The sequence below is a fragment of the Homalodisca vitripennis genome, unplaced genomic scaffold (assembly GCF_021130785.1).
Source record: "Homalodisca vitripennis isolate AUS2020 unplaced genomic scaffold, UT_GWSS_2.1 ScUCBcl_416;HRSCAF=2362, whole genome shotgun sequence".
Classification (NCBI taxonomy): domain Eukaryota; kingdom Metazoa; phylum Arthropoda; class Insecta; order Hemiptera; family Cicadellidae; genus Homalodisca; species Homalodisca vitripennis.
In genome coordinates this window covers 9,936-28,055 of record NW_025776519.1, presented here as the reverse complement: position 1 = coordinate 28,055, position 18,120 = coordinate 9,936, and the positions used below count along the sequence as shown (strand labels likewise).

Below are 18,120 nucleotides of genomic sequence, written 5' to 3'. Positions count from 1 at the left end.
TGTACGTCTACCCAGGAAAGCCAATTTATTATTAATTGTTTGAGCAAATCTTTGATGTAATTTGTACCATAAAATTTGGTTTACATGAAGATACCAGTTACATTAAACATGCCAAGCTGTTATCTAATTATAATGTAAACAATGTAATTCTTTGCACCGGGATTCATCAGATCAAAACAAAAAGAACATCAAAGGAAAAGTTTGATTGAATTAAGTAAATTATTGACTCCAAGAATCTTAAGAGAGTTGCACCACATCGGCGTCGATGTCACTTGTCAACTTCTGACACAAGGAATGTCACAGTACAACTTAGGAAACTCCGCTGACACTGTCATTTCAAATATTTAGTGAAAACATTGACACCATAGGTTTAAAAGACTCTAAATCTCCAATAACTGTAGAGAGAAAGTGATATGTCACGTTTAGTGTTTTATTTCCTAGCTACACTCTTCAAGTCAGCCACTAATATTTTTTATTCGTTTATAAAAAACCATCATGTATGCTTCTTAGTAACGCTTCTTGCAAAATGAAACACACAGAGTTTTAATTTAAAGATTGAACTTAAAAGATTAAAAAGATCAAAATTCATCATTAAAAATGGATTATTAATACTATTGAATTTCAAAATGCATCCTTTACTCCCTTCAGTACGGTTTTTTAAAGGAATAAAAAAAATAATAATCCAGGTTCTTAAAAAACAGAACAAGGCATTAAATTAAAACAGAATACACACTATATAAACAATAAAACATTTATTTAACAAATATCAATAAATCATTTTAAAATTATATTCACGTATTTATTACTAATTGATACTATATATGCAGTGTAAATATGAAGCACGAAATGATTCGTATTTCGACTACTAGTCAGAAAACTCCAACAATAAAACTTAACTGTTTCTATATAAATACACTATCGACACTAATACTAACATGTGAGCAGTGTAACTCAGTAAATATTAATTATCACCTTATCACTGATGATGCCTAGAATAACAGCTCATCAGTTTACGTCAGGTACACACTATCGACACTAATACTAACATGTGAGCAGTATAACTCAGTGACTATCACTTATCCACTTATCACTAATGATGACTAGAATAACAGCTCGTCAGTTCACATCATGTAAACACTATCGACACTAATACTAACACGTGAGCAGTGTAACTCAATAAATATTAATTATCACCTTATCACTGATGATGCGTAGAATCACAGCTCATCAGTTCACATCATGTACACACTATCGACACTAATACTAACATATGAGCATTGTAACTCAGTGACTATCACTTATCACCTTATCACTGATGATGACTAGAATAACAGCTCGTCAGTTCACATCATGTAAACACTATCGACACTAATACTAACACGTGAGCAGTGTAACTCAATAAATATTAATTATCACCTTATCACTGATGATGCGTAGAATCACAGCTCATCAGTTCACATCATGTACACACTATCGACACTAATACTAAGATGTACAGTAATGGAATTCTAATACTAGAATGCAATATTATTTACTCGTAATTTTGTATATTGCTAATTGTTACACTTGTTAAAACATGCCAAACACGATTATCGGGGATTAAAGATTTATTAACCAATCACAAATAAATAAATAATTCAATAAGTAATGCAATTTCTCCCTATTCCCTCACTATCGTCCCTTATAATGAGTTATTCACTTCCTTAACAATTAATATAATAGGTAACGAACGCGTACGGAATTTAGGATTTTTTTCTGCTCAGATAATTGAAAAATAGTTTGGATTAGTAACGTTTACTGTCTTTTCTTACGAGTAGTAAATGTTTGTTCCTAAGAAAATACTACTGTAAGAATCATGATGGCCCTGTAGAAAAAATTTAAATATTTCAGGTGTCTCCACAATGAGCTCTCCTTGTAATTTACTACTCATACAAAATTAGTCCACCCTGTGAACACATAGGTAACCCATATAACCTTCAAATTGACACATTTCTCTCACAACTACGAATTAAAACTCGCCCGTATCTGTAAGGATTGACTGTGAACTTTATAAATGGTGGCCCAATAGCCAATGGTTAGGTAAATGTTACACATACATGTAAGATGAGCATACCGGTACATCATAAACACTTACATATTGTCATCTCATGTTAACTTCGTTTGTCCCCGGAAATTTGCTAGTGACACCTTGGTTGACAAGATGTAGCTACTTAGCTATCTATGGGATCTTAATAAAATGTGTTCTTTTGAGGTGTTTGGTTTATCTTGTAATATCTCAAATATTTAAATGCATCGGTCAAAAAAACGTTCATGTACCTAAATTCCTCCATGAATTTCGCACTCCGTATTGTACCCATTGTGAGAAGACTGTAATAGCAATAATCGGAATGGACCGGTATCATTTGTAACTTGTCTACGCTTTAATATATCATTCATGGGTTACTCTTAACCTTAAATGGACCGACAGAGAATGGTCTGTCAATCCCTTTACACGACATATTACGGAATTTCATGATGATCCACGTACTATCACTGCGACCAGATTGTGATTTTTTTCATATTTCCTGTGTTAAATAAAATTTAAAAATACAGTTTTAGTACTTGGTGTTAGTATTAGGTTTTTGAATTTTGTCTCGCTGAATAAAACGCCATCACCGTGGTTTTGGCACAAAATTAAACAACGGTTATTTAACGCCAAAAAATGCAATCAAAGCATACAATTTTTCCTCCAAAAACCAAAAGTTTAACCATAAAGATAAATATTTTGTACTGACAAGATTGGGTTAAAAAAACTATAAATGGAAATACAAAGAACGAAAATAGTTTTTTTTAGTAATTTTCTTTAATAAATTAGTTCTAAAGACCCAAACTGTTCATTAGCCTAACTTGTTCGAAATTTGACGTTCTGCTGTTTCGATGACTAACCGTTGTATGTTTGGTGTATGTAACCTATGTACTAAATACCACGGGACTTTGTCGCTAATGAGTCATTAACTGTGTTATTCGTAAAAAGTGGAGTATAAAAGTTTTTTTTTTTTTTATGTTTGAGAGTGAAACTGAATAATCTGCCTTGGAAATGTTCAAGAACATTTTTATTTACTGAGAAACAAATTACACTAGCCCTCAGATAAATAGGCCAAAAGACTGAACAAACTCTTGGAAATAATTGAGACTTAAGGACAACACAGCTGGTCTTAGCAAAAAATAGCCGAGACAATTAAATCATAACAATACCGAGAATTATAAAACTGAGTAACATTAATATAGATATAAATATGTGTGTGTGTTTGTTTAAATATTCTCCAAACAGGAAGAGCCTGGTAGGAATATTATTTTCTCAAAATGATAATTAATGTCAGCCCTGGCATTTTCACTTAAAAATCATTTTAGGAGAGTTCTGTACACTGTCAATGTCTGTGTATTTATTAATAAGTGTTCTATACTTTAAAAAAATGTAAAGTCTGGTTTATATAATAATAACTCTTCCATAATTTCCATAAACGTACAGTCTAGTTAATATAATAGTAACTCTTCCATATTTTCCACAAATGGACAGTCTGGTTTATATTATAGAAACTCTTATATACTTTCCACTAACGTACAGTCTGGCTTATATATAATAAAACACATTTCTCATAAATAGCACAAACTCTTGGAAATAATTGATACTAAAGTACAACACAGCTGGTCTTAGCAAAAATAGTCAAGGCAATTAAATCATAACAATACCGAGAATTATAAAACTGAGTACCATTAATATAAATATATGTGTGTGTGTGTGTGTTTGTTTGTATGTTTGTTTAAATATTCTCCAAACAGGAAGAGCCTGGTAGGAATATTATTTTCTCAAAATGATAAAAAATGTCAGCTCTGGCATTTTCACTTAAAAATCATTTTAGGAGAGTTTTGTACACTGTCAATGTCTGTGTATTTATTAGTAAGTGTTCTATACTTTCAACAAATGTAAAGTCTGGTTTATATAATAATAACTCTTCCATCCTTCCCATAAACGTACAGTCTTGTTTACATAATAGTAACTCTGCCATACTTTCCACAAATGGACAGTCTGGTTTATATTATAGAAACTCTTATATACTTTTTACTAACGTACAGTCTGGCTTATATATAATAAAACACATTTCTCATAAATAGCACCAAAATGTATTTACAAATACAACAATTATGAAGCAAGAGTGATTTAAATTAAATATAATTTAATAATATTAGATATTTTATTTGTTGTTCTAAAAACATATTAAATGTTACAAGCGTTATGAGACAATCTGTTTAATACGCGAAGAATACTTTATCTAAGTAATCGTTATCAGATTCTTAAGTTGATCAGTGGGTTTCATTTGCTCAGGAGTTTGTCAGGTCATTCCAGGGAGGGAGGACTAATTTTATCGGGGGTTAAAGATTACGTGGTTCCTTTCCAGCGGAAATTTATCAATGAGATATGTTATATCAACACAGCAAAATGGGGGTAAAAACTCACTAGTTAAACTGGTAATACAAATTCAATCTAGAACCGGATTGAAGTACACAAATTGTAGTCGCATATAAATTAACTCCAAAAATTGTCAATTCACGACTAAGACTGTCATTGACAGCGTTTTCCAGGTTTACGAAACTATATACGACAAAAAAGCTATTTGACATTTTTTGTAGATCTCGTCAATGTATATTTACAACAATTTTTAACAACGATTTGGCTGTTATCGACTTCAGAAACAAATTTCTCACATTGAAGTTACAAAATATTAATATATATTATCCAAATACTGAAGATAGTGCAAAAAGCCACTGTACCTTTATCCTAGAACTTATTATTTTGTATTAAAATACAATTGTTTATTTCGTGATAAAGTTAAATTTTCGGCTGCAACGTAGCCTAGAATCACAACTTTCAAGTAAAACTTAAAAATTAATACGTTTAAACACATTTTTCCGGAAAACCATTGATGATAGGATAAAATGTTACTAGACCTATTTTTGTAGATCAAGCAATTTGCTAAATCCCATTGCAAATTTGTTTTGAGCTACGACCAACAGTTCGGCCGCTATCGGGCCCGGAACGTAAATGTTTAAGTGAAAATTTCAAAAGTTTTCCAATTAATTGTGTTTTGCGGCTAAACCGAAAGAGATAGAGCAAAAGGTCACATGACCTTTTTTGTAGATATAATTATTTATTATAAAAAACAATTTTCGTTCCGTGCTACAGTTGATATTTCGGCTGCAATGGAGCCCACAATCACACTTTTCACGTATAACTTATAAAATAAATTCATTTAAACGCATTCTTTGGCTAAACCATTGTGGATAGGGAAACATGTTACAGGTCATTTTTTTTAGATGACGTAATTTGCTAAACCTGTTGAAAATTTTGTTTTGAGCTACGACCAACGGCTCGGCCGCTATCGAGCGTAGAAGTTAAATGTTTAATTTACACTTAATTGCGTTTTGCGGCCAAAACCGAAGGAAATAGATCGAAAATCCACTGGACTTTTATGCAGATCACTTTATTCACGACTGACGATTTTCCGTCATATCCGAGCTAGCTATAACAGTTCGCCCGCTATCGGGCTTCAAATATATACATGCAAGTTCGAAAAGTACGAAGGTTTGTGAATTAGTTTGAGAGGTTTCAAAGTAAACATTTCTAGTTTTCAGACTTTTCTCGGTGGTTTGATGGTAAAAGCTGTGTGCGTGGGAAATTTCGTATTTTAGCACTTCTAGAAGTGTTAGAATTTGGTATACCCTATCAGTGAGTTACAAATGCGGCTATTATGCACAGGGATATAAAATTGTAAATGTTAATAGCTTGACAGCTTATTATCAAAGACATAAAAAAGAATCCACATTTTTATAATTGTTATTAGTGCTAGTAGGTATGCTTTGATGGTGGCAAAAGTGAAAAAAAAAACAATTAGTGGAGATAATGGCAAAACTGGAAATACAAAAACTTTAAACACTAATAAATAGCCTACATATGAATACAAAACATCAATTAAAACCGTACATAAAATGTCCAAAAAAATACAAGTTATTTTAAGTCTATAATTAAGTGACAACACCACACACACGCACGCACACACATATACACACACACACACACACACACACAGACACGCACTCACACACACACATACACATACACACACACACACACACTCGCGCGTACACACTTCTCTAGCGTATCAGCAGGATCTTGTCGCTACTTCTTCTTAACGAATCCCAGCTGCTGCAGTACCTGCCTCGCCACACTGTTAATGTGGCGAAAGCGGTCTGGGCCAATGTTGACTCCTCCACGCCAGCGAGACACCACCACCATCACGTTAGTGGCTCCCGTAGCCTGCAACAAACAACAAAATATAACATAATATAAGAATGGATTCTTAATTATTAGGCTTGCTTTGATATTCCCATTCACATCATTTCAAACATTCCTATCACAAAATAATGTAATCTCAAGATACTTTGGATATATATTTGTGTTTATGTTTAACTGTATTCCTGATGAATGTTTTAAACATAAAAAATGCTAATTCTCGACATTATTCTGTTTGTGTAACATTTAATGATGAAATTTTTCCGTAAAAACTTGGTTTTTTTTCAGTCTAGCATCGTTAAAAAATAAATATTAAACAAAAACTCTTCAACTCTTAGTATTTTTAAAAAAGATCTAAATGAACTAAAAGGTATGGAATTTTGTTTCTGAATAACCAGTAAAAGTATTATTTAAACTATATTAATATTTTTAGTTTACCACCGTTTGGGTGGTACGCGTATATAGATTGCTTAGCCAATCTACTGTTCGATAAAAAAAATTTTAAGTCTGCCTACCTGCAGTAAATGAAGGAGTCGCCCCCCAGCAGCCTTCTCCCCGTCATCGTCGCAGTGCTGAGCCATGCAGCCTTCGTGGAGCACTCGGTACGCATAAATGTTATGCGTTGCTTGGCCAATCTTCTTGTTAGCCAGCAACGTCGATAACACCTCCCTATACAGTCAGTAGTGGTTTACTAAAGTAAATTATCATTTTCATTTAGCTAAAAAAGTGAATATATTAATGTTTAATAACTGAGAAGAGTATGAAATATGCTAGGAATAATTTGTAATATAGCAGTAGTTAGTGAAACTCTTAGTAGATAAAACTAGTTATTAAAATATAAAGATTAGTCTCAAAACCTTAAAGAAATGTACAGCAACTAATGTACATTAAAGTGTTCAAAATCTACCCTTGAGCCTAGCCTAAAAGCTGTATTTATGAAAGATTGTCTAGTATTGTTCGCGCTTTCAACAAATTAATAATACAGTATGATATGTTCCTGTCTTAATATACTAATGCATAATAAAATATGCCTGAGTAAGTTTTTATGTGTTAAGCGACCTGTATGTTGACAACACTCTATAATGGATGGCAAGAAAGAATTCAGTTGAAAGCAAAGCCTACCTTTACATGGACAAAAACAGCTATTAAACATAAACCGTTACTACACTTTAAACTGCAATTTGCTGATAACGTCTAGACATTATTGAGTTTGAGCCCTCCCTGATCTTTTGAATGGTTGAGAATTATAAATACTCTTTGTGCAATTATAATACTAACACCTGAGTGATTTTTATGGATCAAAACTGTGAATATGGGCAGCTTAAATAAATTTTATGAGCTGTAGAAAAATTACACATTTTAAATATTATTGATATACAAATAAAACTACTCGTAACCACACCAAATCAATCAAATTTTGCTACTCTAACCATAATGAGTATTATTGAACAAAGGTAAAACTATAATTAAAATATGTTGTTTGAAGTAAAATCATAGACCTCTTGATTTTACCGTTATTCTTTATTTGCCAGGATCTTTAACTCTATAAACTGAAACTGTAAAAATGATCTTCAGCTGAATATTGTCCGAGCAGTGATAATCGACAGTTATTAGTTTTGGAGAGAAAACTTTCTTTCCGAGACTAAATTTATGTTATGAAATTTCAAATATTACTTTTTATATGTTACCGTTTATTTTATGATTAATAAATTTTAAAAAAATTATTTAACACCACACAAAAATATATTTAAATTTTCTAATTAAATTTTGGACGAGTTCGTCAACGATTTTTGTTGCCATCAATATCTTTTAATCTTTTACCTCCTCTCCCCCCACCAAGAAATATGAGATTTTAGATATAAGTATACTTCTTTTAAAATAACAAGTCTTACGTTTAGGACTTGTTAAACCTAAAGAAAGGTTATTTGGAAGGAGTGAATACAGAATCGAATAGTAGTCTTCTATACAAATACAGCCTTAATATCTATTATTCAAATACATCAAAATGAATTTCAGTACATGCGAAATGAATAAAGTTTCATAGAAGAATTGAAGTCAAACTCGCTATATATATATATATATATATATATATATATATATATATATATATATATATATATATATATATATATATATATATAATAATATATATATATATATATATATATATGTGTGTGTGTGTGTGTGTGTGTGTGTGTGTGTGTGTGTGTGTGTGTGTGTGTGTGTGTGTGTGTGTGTGTATTTATGTATGTATTCATATATATTTATGTGGACTCTGAAAAGGATAAATTTGATTTATTCTTAATTTAGAATTATTATTTACAAAATAATTTAATCATAAAAAGTTTTTATTGATAAACTATTCAATTATTGATTAAATTGGTAAACACTTGAGAAAAAAATTAATGTGTATTTTAAATATTTTTGTAAAAATATTATTTTAAGATATTTTATCTATGATTTTAATCTATTTTTAAAATCATTGGGAAGAAGCCCTGTAGTAGCAATTTGAAATGAGTGTTTCAGATGGGATTGAAGTAATAGGTAAACCAAAATATTATTTATTAAGTTCGTAAATTATAGTTATGACATATTTGTTGAAGGCAAAAAAAGGCAAAGGAGTTTCCCACCATTTTGGCATGGGCAATTCCAATGACAAGGAAATCAATTGCGGTAAGGAAGTAAGACAAGCCTAGATTTGTCTGTTAGAAACACTTGGCACAGATAAAATATTAGAATATATATTCTAATTAATTATAAATAGATAAATCGTATTTTATTCTATATGTCAATAAATTTTCCTATCACTAATTATTAATTATATAATGTACCACTGAAGTAAAGTTCCAACTAATCCCTACTGTAACTATACTTGGAATAATTATATAACCCATAATTTTATACGTTATGCAAACATATCAAATATTGTTAAATGACATAAAATCTATTTGAAAACTATTGCTAATAATACAGGAAACAAAATGTTATGCACAATTACTTAATTGGAAAGCAAGAAATGTGAAAGTAATAAAAATGGTAAATTTTTTTTAAACTTTTAAATTTAGAATACTACTTCAATATTGTGTCATACGTCATGCTACTTAAATAATAATCAAATTCTGCTTACTAATAATTGACATTAGCTATGATTAGACTGTTTTGTAATCTGTATGAATAGCAATAATTTATATATTTGTCTTACATTTATATAAAAATCAGTACGGTAAAGAACTACGTTGTTAAAATATGATTGATATTTAACACATTCAATAACTGTTTACTTACTTGACCTGCTCCACCGAAGTTATATGGGCCGCATGAGCCTGAAAAATGCTTCTCCGATCGATGACGGGTTCCCCATGGGTGATTTTCAGGTTATTGTTGTTGCTGAGTTTTGGGCTGCTGGAATCTTCAACTTTCTCTACTAATTTTAAGTTATTACCGGAGACATATCTATCTTGGAGAAACTCCCTAAGTGCCTCCACCCACTGGTAGATTACACTTTCACCAACGTTCTCCCTAAAACATAGAACATAGAAGTTGTATTCACTATACTACTAATAACCATATTCCCAGTATTATATCCAGATTATCAAACCAACGTTTATTCACTATACTACTTCCAAACATTACTCAAAGTAAAATATCCAGAATCTCAAATCAACCTGTATTCACTATAATACTACTAATAACCATTATTCCCAGTATGATATCCACATTGTCAAACCAACGTTTATCCACTATACTACTTCTAAAAATTACTCAAAGTAAAATATCCAGACTCTCAAATCAACTTGTATTCACTATATTACTAATATCCATATTCCCAGTATGATATCCAGATTATCAAACCAACGTTTATTCACTATACTACTTCTAAACATTACTCAAAGTAAAATATCCAGAATCTCAAATCAACCTGTATTCACTATAATACTACTAATAACCATATTCCCAGTATGATATCCACATTGTCAAACCAACGTTTATTCACTATACTACTTCTAAACATTACTCAAAGTAAAATATCCAGAATCTCAAATCAACCTGTATTCACTATAATACTACTAATAACCATTATTCCCAGTATGATATCCACATTTTCAAACCAACGTTTATTCACTATACTTCTTCTAAACATTACTCAAAGTAAAATATCCAGAATCTCAAATCAACCTGTATTCCACTATAATACTACTAATAACTATTATTCCCAGTATGATATCCACATTGTCAAACCAACGTTTATCCACTATACTACTTCTAAAAAATTACTCAAAGTAAAAATATCCAGACTCTCAAGTCAACTTTTGTATTCACTATACTACTTCTAAAAATTACTCAAAGTAAAAAATATCCAGACTCTCAAATCAACTTGTATTCACTATATTACTAATAACCATATTCCCAGTATGATATCCAGATTATCAAATCAACGTTTTATTCACTATACTACTTCTAAACATTACTCAAAGTAAAATATCCAGAATCTCAAATCAACCTGTATTCACTATAATACTACTAATAACCATATTCCCAGTATGATATCCAGATTATCAAACCAACGTTTATTCATTATATTACTTCTAAGCATTACTACTAGTATAATACTGAGACTCTCAAAGCAACATGTCTTCACTATACAACTTATAACCATTACTTCCAGTATAATATCAAGAGTCAAATCAATGTGTATCATATGACTATAATACTTTTAATCCTTAATACTTATACTCCTAGTATAACATTGAGATCCTCAAATCAAAGTGTATTCACTATATTACTTCTAAAAAATACTCTTACTATAATAACCGGATTCTAAGATAAAATAAATTAAATCTATTAGTGCAATAGGTTTTAACAGCCTATTTTATATTTAAAACAATAATAAATTGACAGGTATTAAAGATTTCATAAAATTTAAGATGAATATCAACTTGCATTACCAATCATTAAATTCTTTTTATAGAAAACTTTAAGATAATAGTAAAATTGATCTATGAACTTAACGGAGATTTTTATTAAAATATTGAAACGTTGCTTTGGCAATTTTATTACGAGTTTATTCACTGGGGATCTAAAGTACAGGATATTTATTGCATTTTCGTTTACATGTTGGGACAAATTAAGGAGAGTGACTTATGTAAACAGAAAGAAGACATAGACCTTTAAGAAGGCACAGTTTCTCTTCTTTTTCCACCAATTCACCAATTTCCATTGGTCTCTTTATTGATTATTAATAAAATTATTAATAACACCTAGAACAATAATTGAGGATAGGATAGTTTTTTTTGAAAATTTTGATTAACCCAAGGCTTAAGCCTTGCACAAACTTCTTGCTAGTCAGTGTGTGTATTTTTCTTAAAGCAACTTTATTAATTTTAATTAAAATTTATATAGTGATTTTACTGGATAAACATATTATGATTTACGAAACAAAAGAATGTGCATGGACAAGTTAAACACAAAAGAATCAGTTATGTTTGCTATTTGCTATCTGATATTCAGTGCAGGTATTCGGAAAGTAAAGTGAAAAAGAATTTCCAGTTTTCCTGAGAAACTTCCTCTTATCTACAAATCCTCTTTTGTTGCTACAATAGTGAACGGATCAAGTTAATCCAAACAGGTTACTACTAGCAAACACACATTTTTACGCTGCTTTGCTTATTAGCAATTGGTGGACTCGCAAGTTAAGATTTATCATTCATCATAATTTTACTCTTGATGTTTAGTAAACTTTTCTATAAACTGAGTTTTTGGTAAATTATACTTTTAAGCTCGTTCTAATACCAACAAAGTCAGTGGCATTATGCGTTCGCTGGAAATGGAATTTCAACAGTGGAATTAATTTATTCCACGACAGCAACAACAAAAGTACCAAATAAATCAGTCTCACAAAAAGTTTGTGACTTAACGTAACCTCTTCAAAAGCTTCAAATGGTTTCACTACACAGACGCTAAGTTGGTGAAACTATGCATACAACACAAGCTCTGCCCTTGGCAGACAATAAAACATGTGATAGATAAACAGTAAACTTACAGATAAATATTCTCCAGTCTAGCTGAGAGACTCTGCTTTTCACTCCGGGTCAGCGCTGGAGCGGAGAGCTGGTACTGTGGGGGCGCACTGCATGGGTATTGAGGGGGTAGTTTGATGTGAAGCGCTGCTTCACATCTCCCCTCCGTGACCTCCACACGGTACGCCCCCGCTAGCTCGTCTTCGTTCTGCCACTGGTCTCCATATATGGAGCGCAGAGCCTCGATTTCGTCAGCCTATAAAAAAGAGTAAACAATTAAATATAATAGTAAATGTTATCTAGATCTCAATACATAATTACAATCAAAAAGGCATGCAATATGGCAAACATATCTAAAAATATTCTTCACAAAAATAATAGTCTTAAAATATATCTATATGATCAATTATTGTGCCTGCCCTCCATTTATTGTTTACAACTACATGTATATTTCTAGAAAACTATGGATACGTTTATTTTGCAAAATCAAAATATATGTATGCTACCTTCGCCTTTGAAGTGTGCAACATAACACACACATTGTTGTCATTGGAAATGTGTGAAACATAACTTTAGACATAGATCTTCACAATTAGTTAAAATTGGTTTTATAAAACCAATAGTAGGTATGATCTATCTTTACCAGTTTCTTGCCCACTTTATCTTTAGTAGTGTGTTAGGTTTCCAGATAAGCCAATTTAAATCAAAGGTATAAATATTTCAAAGTTGCAAACTAATAAAACAATCCGTTAATTAATATTTGTCCTTCACAATACATACTACTTGTTTATCTAAATAGTTAACTATGATTTATAAATTGATATTAGTCTTATCACTTGTTAAATGTTATATACCACTGTATATAAAAAATAAATGTATATTATAAAAATGCACCAAGTTTAAACAGATACAGTACTCTTCATCTGGACCACTTCATGCAATCACAACTTACAGAAGAGAATATGGTAATATTTAATTTATGATTTCCAATTTTCAGGTGTAAGACACATTCTCCTTAACCTACAAAATATTTTTGAATCTTCTTATAAATAATCATGAATTGCTAAATGTGTTGCTAAGCGCTAATCACGGTAACAGCTGGACCGATTCGGCTAATTATTTTATTAATACATGCATTGAAGTCCAAGGAAGGTTTGGTTAATTAAAAAAATAGGAAAGGTATTTCGAAATACATAAGAATCCTGGAAAGTAATTATAATATTAACAATGCATTATCTAATGTTGGGTCAGTTAACAATTTTTTAAAAAGAAGTTCATAGAGGCAAAAAACAGTGGTTCAGATTTAAATTTCAAATGATACAGTGCTTCAACAGTAGTGTATTACAGATACTATTTACTATCTTAATAAATACTATTTAATTTTTACTTATGATTCCACTGTTCACGAATAAACCAACTAATGCATTTTAAATATTATTTAAACGCTGTTATAATCCCACCATGCCGTGAATTTTTGCACTTAAGATAATTTAAACTGGTTGGCTCCCTTAATATTGTGTAGAGCATTGTTACTGTAGTTAGAGGATAGGCAAAGACACACTCTGCATATTATACCAGAAACCAGAAAAAAGCGACGGAAGTAGATGCTTTAGTCTTATAAGCTTCCGTATGCACATATATTCTTAATCTCAATAAAAGAAATAATAAATCACTTATCAACAACAAAACATCGTTGGTCGAAAAAAGACCCTTCTTAATCTAAGATTTATTAAAAATCCCTTATATGTTATATGTTTATTTTCTTCGTCAGTCCAACAACATAAACAAATCTGTGGAACAGTGAAATAATTTGTGCGGTAGGAACAGAAAAACCCGGAACTGACTCTTTTTGATCGCAGTAACTTTTCAACCTAGGGGTATTAGTAGTTTTATGTATGAGCAAGAGGTAAACACGACTGTTGTGTATCGTATTAATTACCAATTATTTATCACAAGAGGATATTTAACCTGCTGATATTTAGTGTTGATGCCAAGATGTTTATTAGAAAAAGACGCTTTTAAAGTTCGAAGTCTAAAAGTGGCCCAAATATTTTTGTATGGCAAAGGGTCTGTCGGAAATAGCTATGCACGCCACCCTCAAACAAGTACTATTGAGGTAAAATATCTGTGAGCTGATTAAAAGTTAGCACGTCTTGCAGTATTGCGAACCGCTGAGCACGTCTGAATATCGTAAGGTTTGCTAATGAGTTATTTGCGATAATTTAAAATAATGAAATTTTCATCAAAGTGAGTTCTTGAAAGAAAATCATAAACCATACAATTTCGGCATTGGCATAAAGCATTTGGGATAGTATAAAATAGAAGGTAGTGATTTCTGAGGTATATTGCCACTGTGACGAGACTGGATTACACCCCAGATATTCAGTTAGCAAGTATAGAATTATAGAACTTTGCTTGTTGATTGTCTACGTGGTCAGCACCCGCTTATTTTTATATTGTTGGTTATATGAAGTTGTATTGTTTTGTAATATTCATATAAATACTTCGTTTACATGTTATCTTTATATGAATTAACTATGACTTAGAAGTTTTTTAAAGTGGGTTGTAGCCAAAGCGACAACACAAAAGCGCAAAAATTGAGGAGTTTGAATGATTGGCGGAATGGCGTATTCTGAAAATGTATGACTTTAAACAGGTGAAAGTGAAAATCAATCAAAGAGCTGTTTGGTGAGAGGATCAACAGATACGGATGCTTCTAAATATACTTGTGAAGATCTAGGGTAATGTGGAGCTTGAACACTACTTATTGGCTGGCGTAATGAACATGGGAGGTGGATTGATGAATTTACAAAAAATTATAGAGGCAAACAAAAGTGAGATGGATGGTTTAAAGACATTCGACCGATATTAATGCATGGTATGATCGGGCTTATAGGAGAAAGGGCTACAGTATATGAAGCTAGCTACTGAAGATGAGATAGTCTTGGCAAGGGAGCGAGTTACGTACAGAATAACAAAATGAGGGGAAACCTTGCAAAATTGTAAACATAATTTGTTTACAATGTCTAACTTATAACTTCCCTTATCTGGAAAAACCTCTTTTCATTTTTACGACCTTTCAAATAGTAACTTTCTCTTTCCCTTCAGCACGCATCCAAAACCTGCTCACACCCGCACATTTTCCTGTGATTGCTAATTCACAAATAAATACTCTTCTCTGTGATTTACCTCGTATTTGACGTGTACAATACATTTTTCTTTTTCATTTTTCAACAAAATATTGAAATTGAGTCTTACTTATAAAATTCATTATTTTATAGCAATAATGAATTTTAATTTATTTAGGGCCTAAATGGGTACTATATAATACCACATTTGATTTACAGAACACGATAATAACTGACATTGTACAGTACTACTATTTTTATCGTATTATATTGCAGTATTATTGTGACTAATCTTTTGTGTTTAGAAAATGTTTATATTATTATAGGTCTACTTATTTGTGAATTAAGAAATTGTTTCATTTTTTTCTTCTTCAACACTTCTATAGTTATTCAAAAATACAATGTCTAAACATAGTTTGCATTTTAAATTAAAAAACTACAATTTTATTCAGAATCTCGTTCTTTTTATATCTCAATAAAGATATTTCATACTTTTTATTTATAATTGTTTTAGTATAATAGGAGTTTAGCAACTTTTCCTGAGAAAAGAAAACTATATGCAAAAATAAAGAATTAGTGCAGATCGTCTAGGAATGGGAATTTTAAAAGTAAGTTTGTGAAGTGTTGAAAACGAACTTCTATAAACGAACTAAAATATAAACATATTTTACTTTTGCACAGACTTTACACTGGGGTTTAGATATTTCTTCTAAAGTTCTTATTGATTCACGTATTATTAGTTGTTAACAGTTCATATTTAAATTTCATTACTCGTACTACATATTATATGAAAGTTTGGAGTGCATTATTATATTTAAATAAAAATTAAGTATATTCTAGAAACTATGTAAGCATAAATCATCTTGTCCGCTTCTTTTGCAATTAATTTAATCATACATTTTTTATTATTGCCTGTGTTATTATAAGGAAAAATTGTTTATAACTGATAATAATTAAATTATAACTATTTTACAGTGGAAAATGTCATAAAACAATTGTAATCTGCTTTCAATAAGTATAAATTACAGAATAAAAACAGTGCACTAGCAACATAAAACAAATAATAAAAACCTATATGTTTAAAAACCTTTTTTTTCGTGCATATTAAATAATTTGAGAACACAAATGGTGACTTACTTGTCTTTGTTTATTATCCATGACGAAGTATAAAGAGGTTCTAAACTGTGTTAGAAGCAGAAGAGAGGACCGCGTATGTCTATACTAGAGCGCACAGCGAAATAGTAACAGCGCACGAGCACTACGTCTTTAACACGTTCGCTACCGAGCGGCGCATATATGCGCCGGCCGGGTTATTACGAGAGACCGACGTCAGAAATACGATCTTTACACACAGACCAAGTTAATATTGGTGTGCCCTTCATCACAGACCGATGGTAAGATTTTGTTTAAATAGGTTATTATACTTTGTAATAACCCTAATTATATATATATTTGATGTATATTTCTGTTTTTGCGGTTTTTAGCATTATTTTATTACGGCGCATATATGAGCCGGTCGGTCTATAGCATCAAAATGGTATCATAGACCGAGTGTCCCAAATATGAGCCACTATTTATTTGTTGAAATACTTTAGATTCAAGGATAATTTTTAAACAAAAAAACACACCTATTCCATGAACAAGTTTATTTTACATATTTTATAAGACATATAAATCAAACTTTTACATTACAAAGATTACAAATAAATTCAAACAAAAGTGTACTTGAGATAAATTGGATGTTTGGGGCCTACTTCTCATGCCATAGATTGAAACAAGTTGGCATGCAAAGGCCAAATGGTTTGTCTTTAGAGTCCTTGCAAATAGAGCAGGCATAAAAGGTTTGCTTCCTTGTATTGTGTGCTTCTCGGCAGACATGGCACCTCAGTCGCTTTTCCAGCTTGACAGGAGCATGAGTCGTCTGTGAAGAGCGGATGGGGCGAGGTTTCCGTGGAATGGGTTCTACATGAATGTATTGTTTTATAATTAATGTCTCTGAAATTCAGATAGGTTGTCTTCGTTGTCAATTTGGAAAAAATAAATGTGCTGTTCCACAGTGATACATCTAGCAGGTGGAAAAATATTTTTATGTACCACCGAAGAGACTTTCTAGGAGTGGAATAATAAGAGATCATTTGATCACTGCGATCAATCCCACTCATACCCTTGTTGTAGCGAACAACCATGCTGGGCTTTTGGATCACTTCTCCCCTTTTTGTTCTTGTTTCCTCCATCTCGGGGCCATTTGAAGTTGAAATAGTCAAAACATTTCTTTTATCTCGCCATTTTCATGACGGTAACGTCACCTCTTTGACGGCTCACACACTCCCCCTTTTTCAGTTTTGTTTGCACCACAACTTGCGGATTCCCAACTCTATTTGACTGTAGAGTACCACACATGTTAGTCTGGTTGGTCATGAGGTTACTCGGCCAGGTCCACGCTGTTGTAGAAATTGTCGAGAAAGATTATGTGGCCTTTGCCGAGGTAGTTCTGCATTAACTTTCTCACAACTTTCAAAGGCGTGGCCCTTTTCTTTGTCAATAAGTGTCCCCTTTCCTAAGTAGATGATGATATTTAAAATGAATCCATCAGATGTTGTCAGTTCGTACAGTTTTATACCGTACTTGTGTGATTTGTTTTTTATAT

At 31.5% G+C, this 18,120-nt stretch overlaps 1 protein-coding gene across 1 annotated transcript; it reads right to left on the bottom strand.

The window, feature by feature from the left end:
• Nucleotides 1-6,132: 6,132 nt before the first annotated feature.
• LOC124370662 (protein IMPACT-like) lies at nucleotides 6,133-17,707 on the bottom strand. The gene is made up of 5 exons (XM_046828948.1): nucleotides 17,537-17,707; nucleotides 12,369-12,601; nucleotides 9,614-9,847; nucleotides 6,844-6,997; nucleotides 6,133-6,352 (listed from the first exon to the last, which is right to left on the bottom strand). Exons 1-5 carry the CDS (start codon nucleotides 17,705-17,707, stop codon nucleotides 6,215-6,217), a joined length of 930 nt encoding a protein of 309 aa, XP_046684904.1. The 3' UTR covers nucleotides 6,133-6,214.
• Between the last annotated feature and the right edge of the window lie 413 nt (nucleotides 17,708-18,120).

Coding starts and splice junctions, on each gene's coding strand:
- LOC124370662 (XM_046828948.1), bottom strand. CDS start 17,707: ATGGAGGAAACAAGAACAAAAAGGGGAGAAGTGATCCAAAAGCCCAGC. Junction 6,998..9,613: donor ACTTCGGTGGAGCAGGTCAA/GTAAGTAAACAG, acceptor CTGACTGTATAG/GGAGGTGTTATCGACGTTGC. Junction 6,353..6,843: donor GACTCCTTCATTTACTGCAG/GTAGGCAGACTT, acceptor TGTTTGTTGCAG/GCTACGGGAGCCACTAACGT.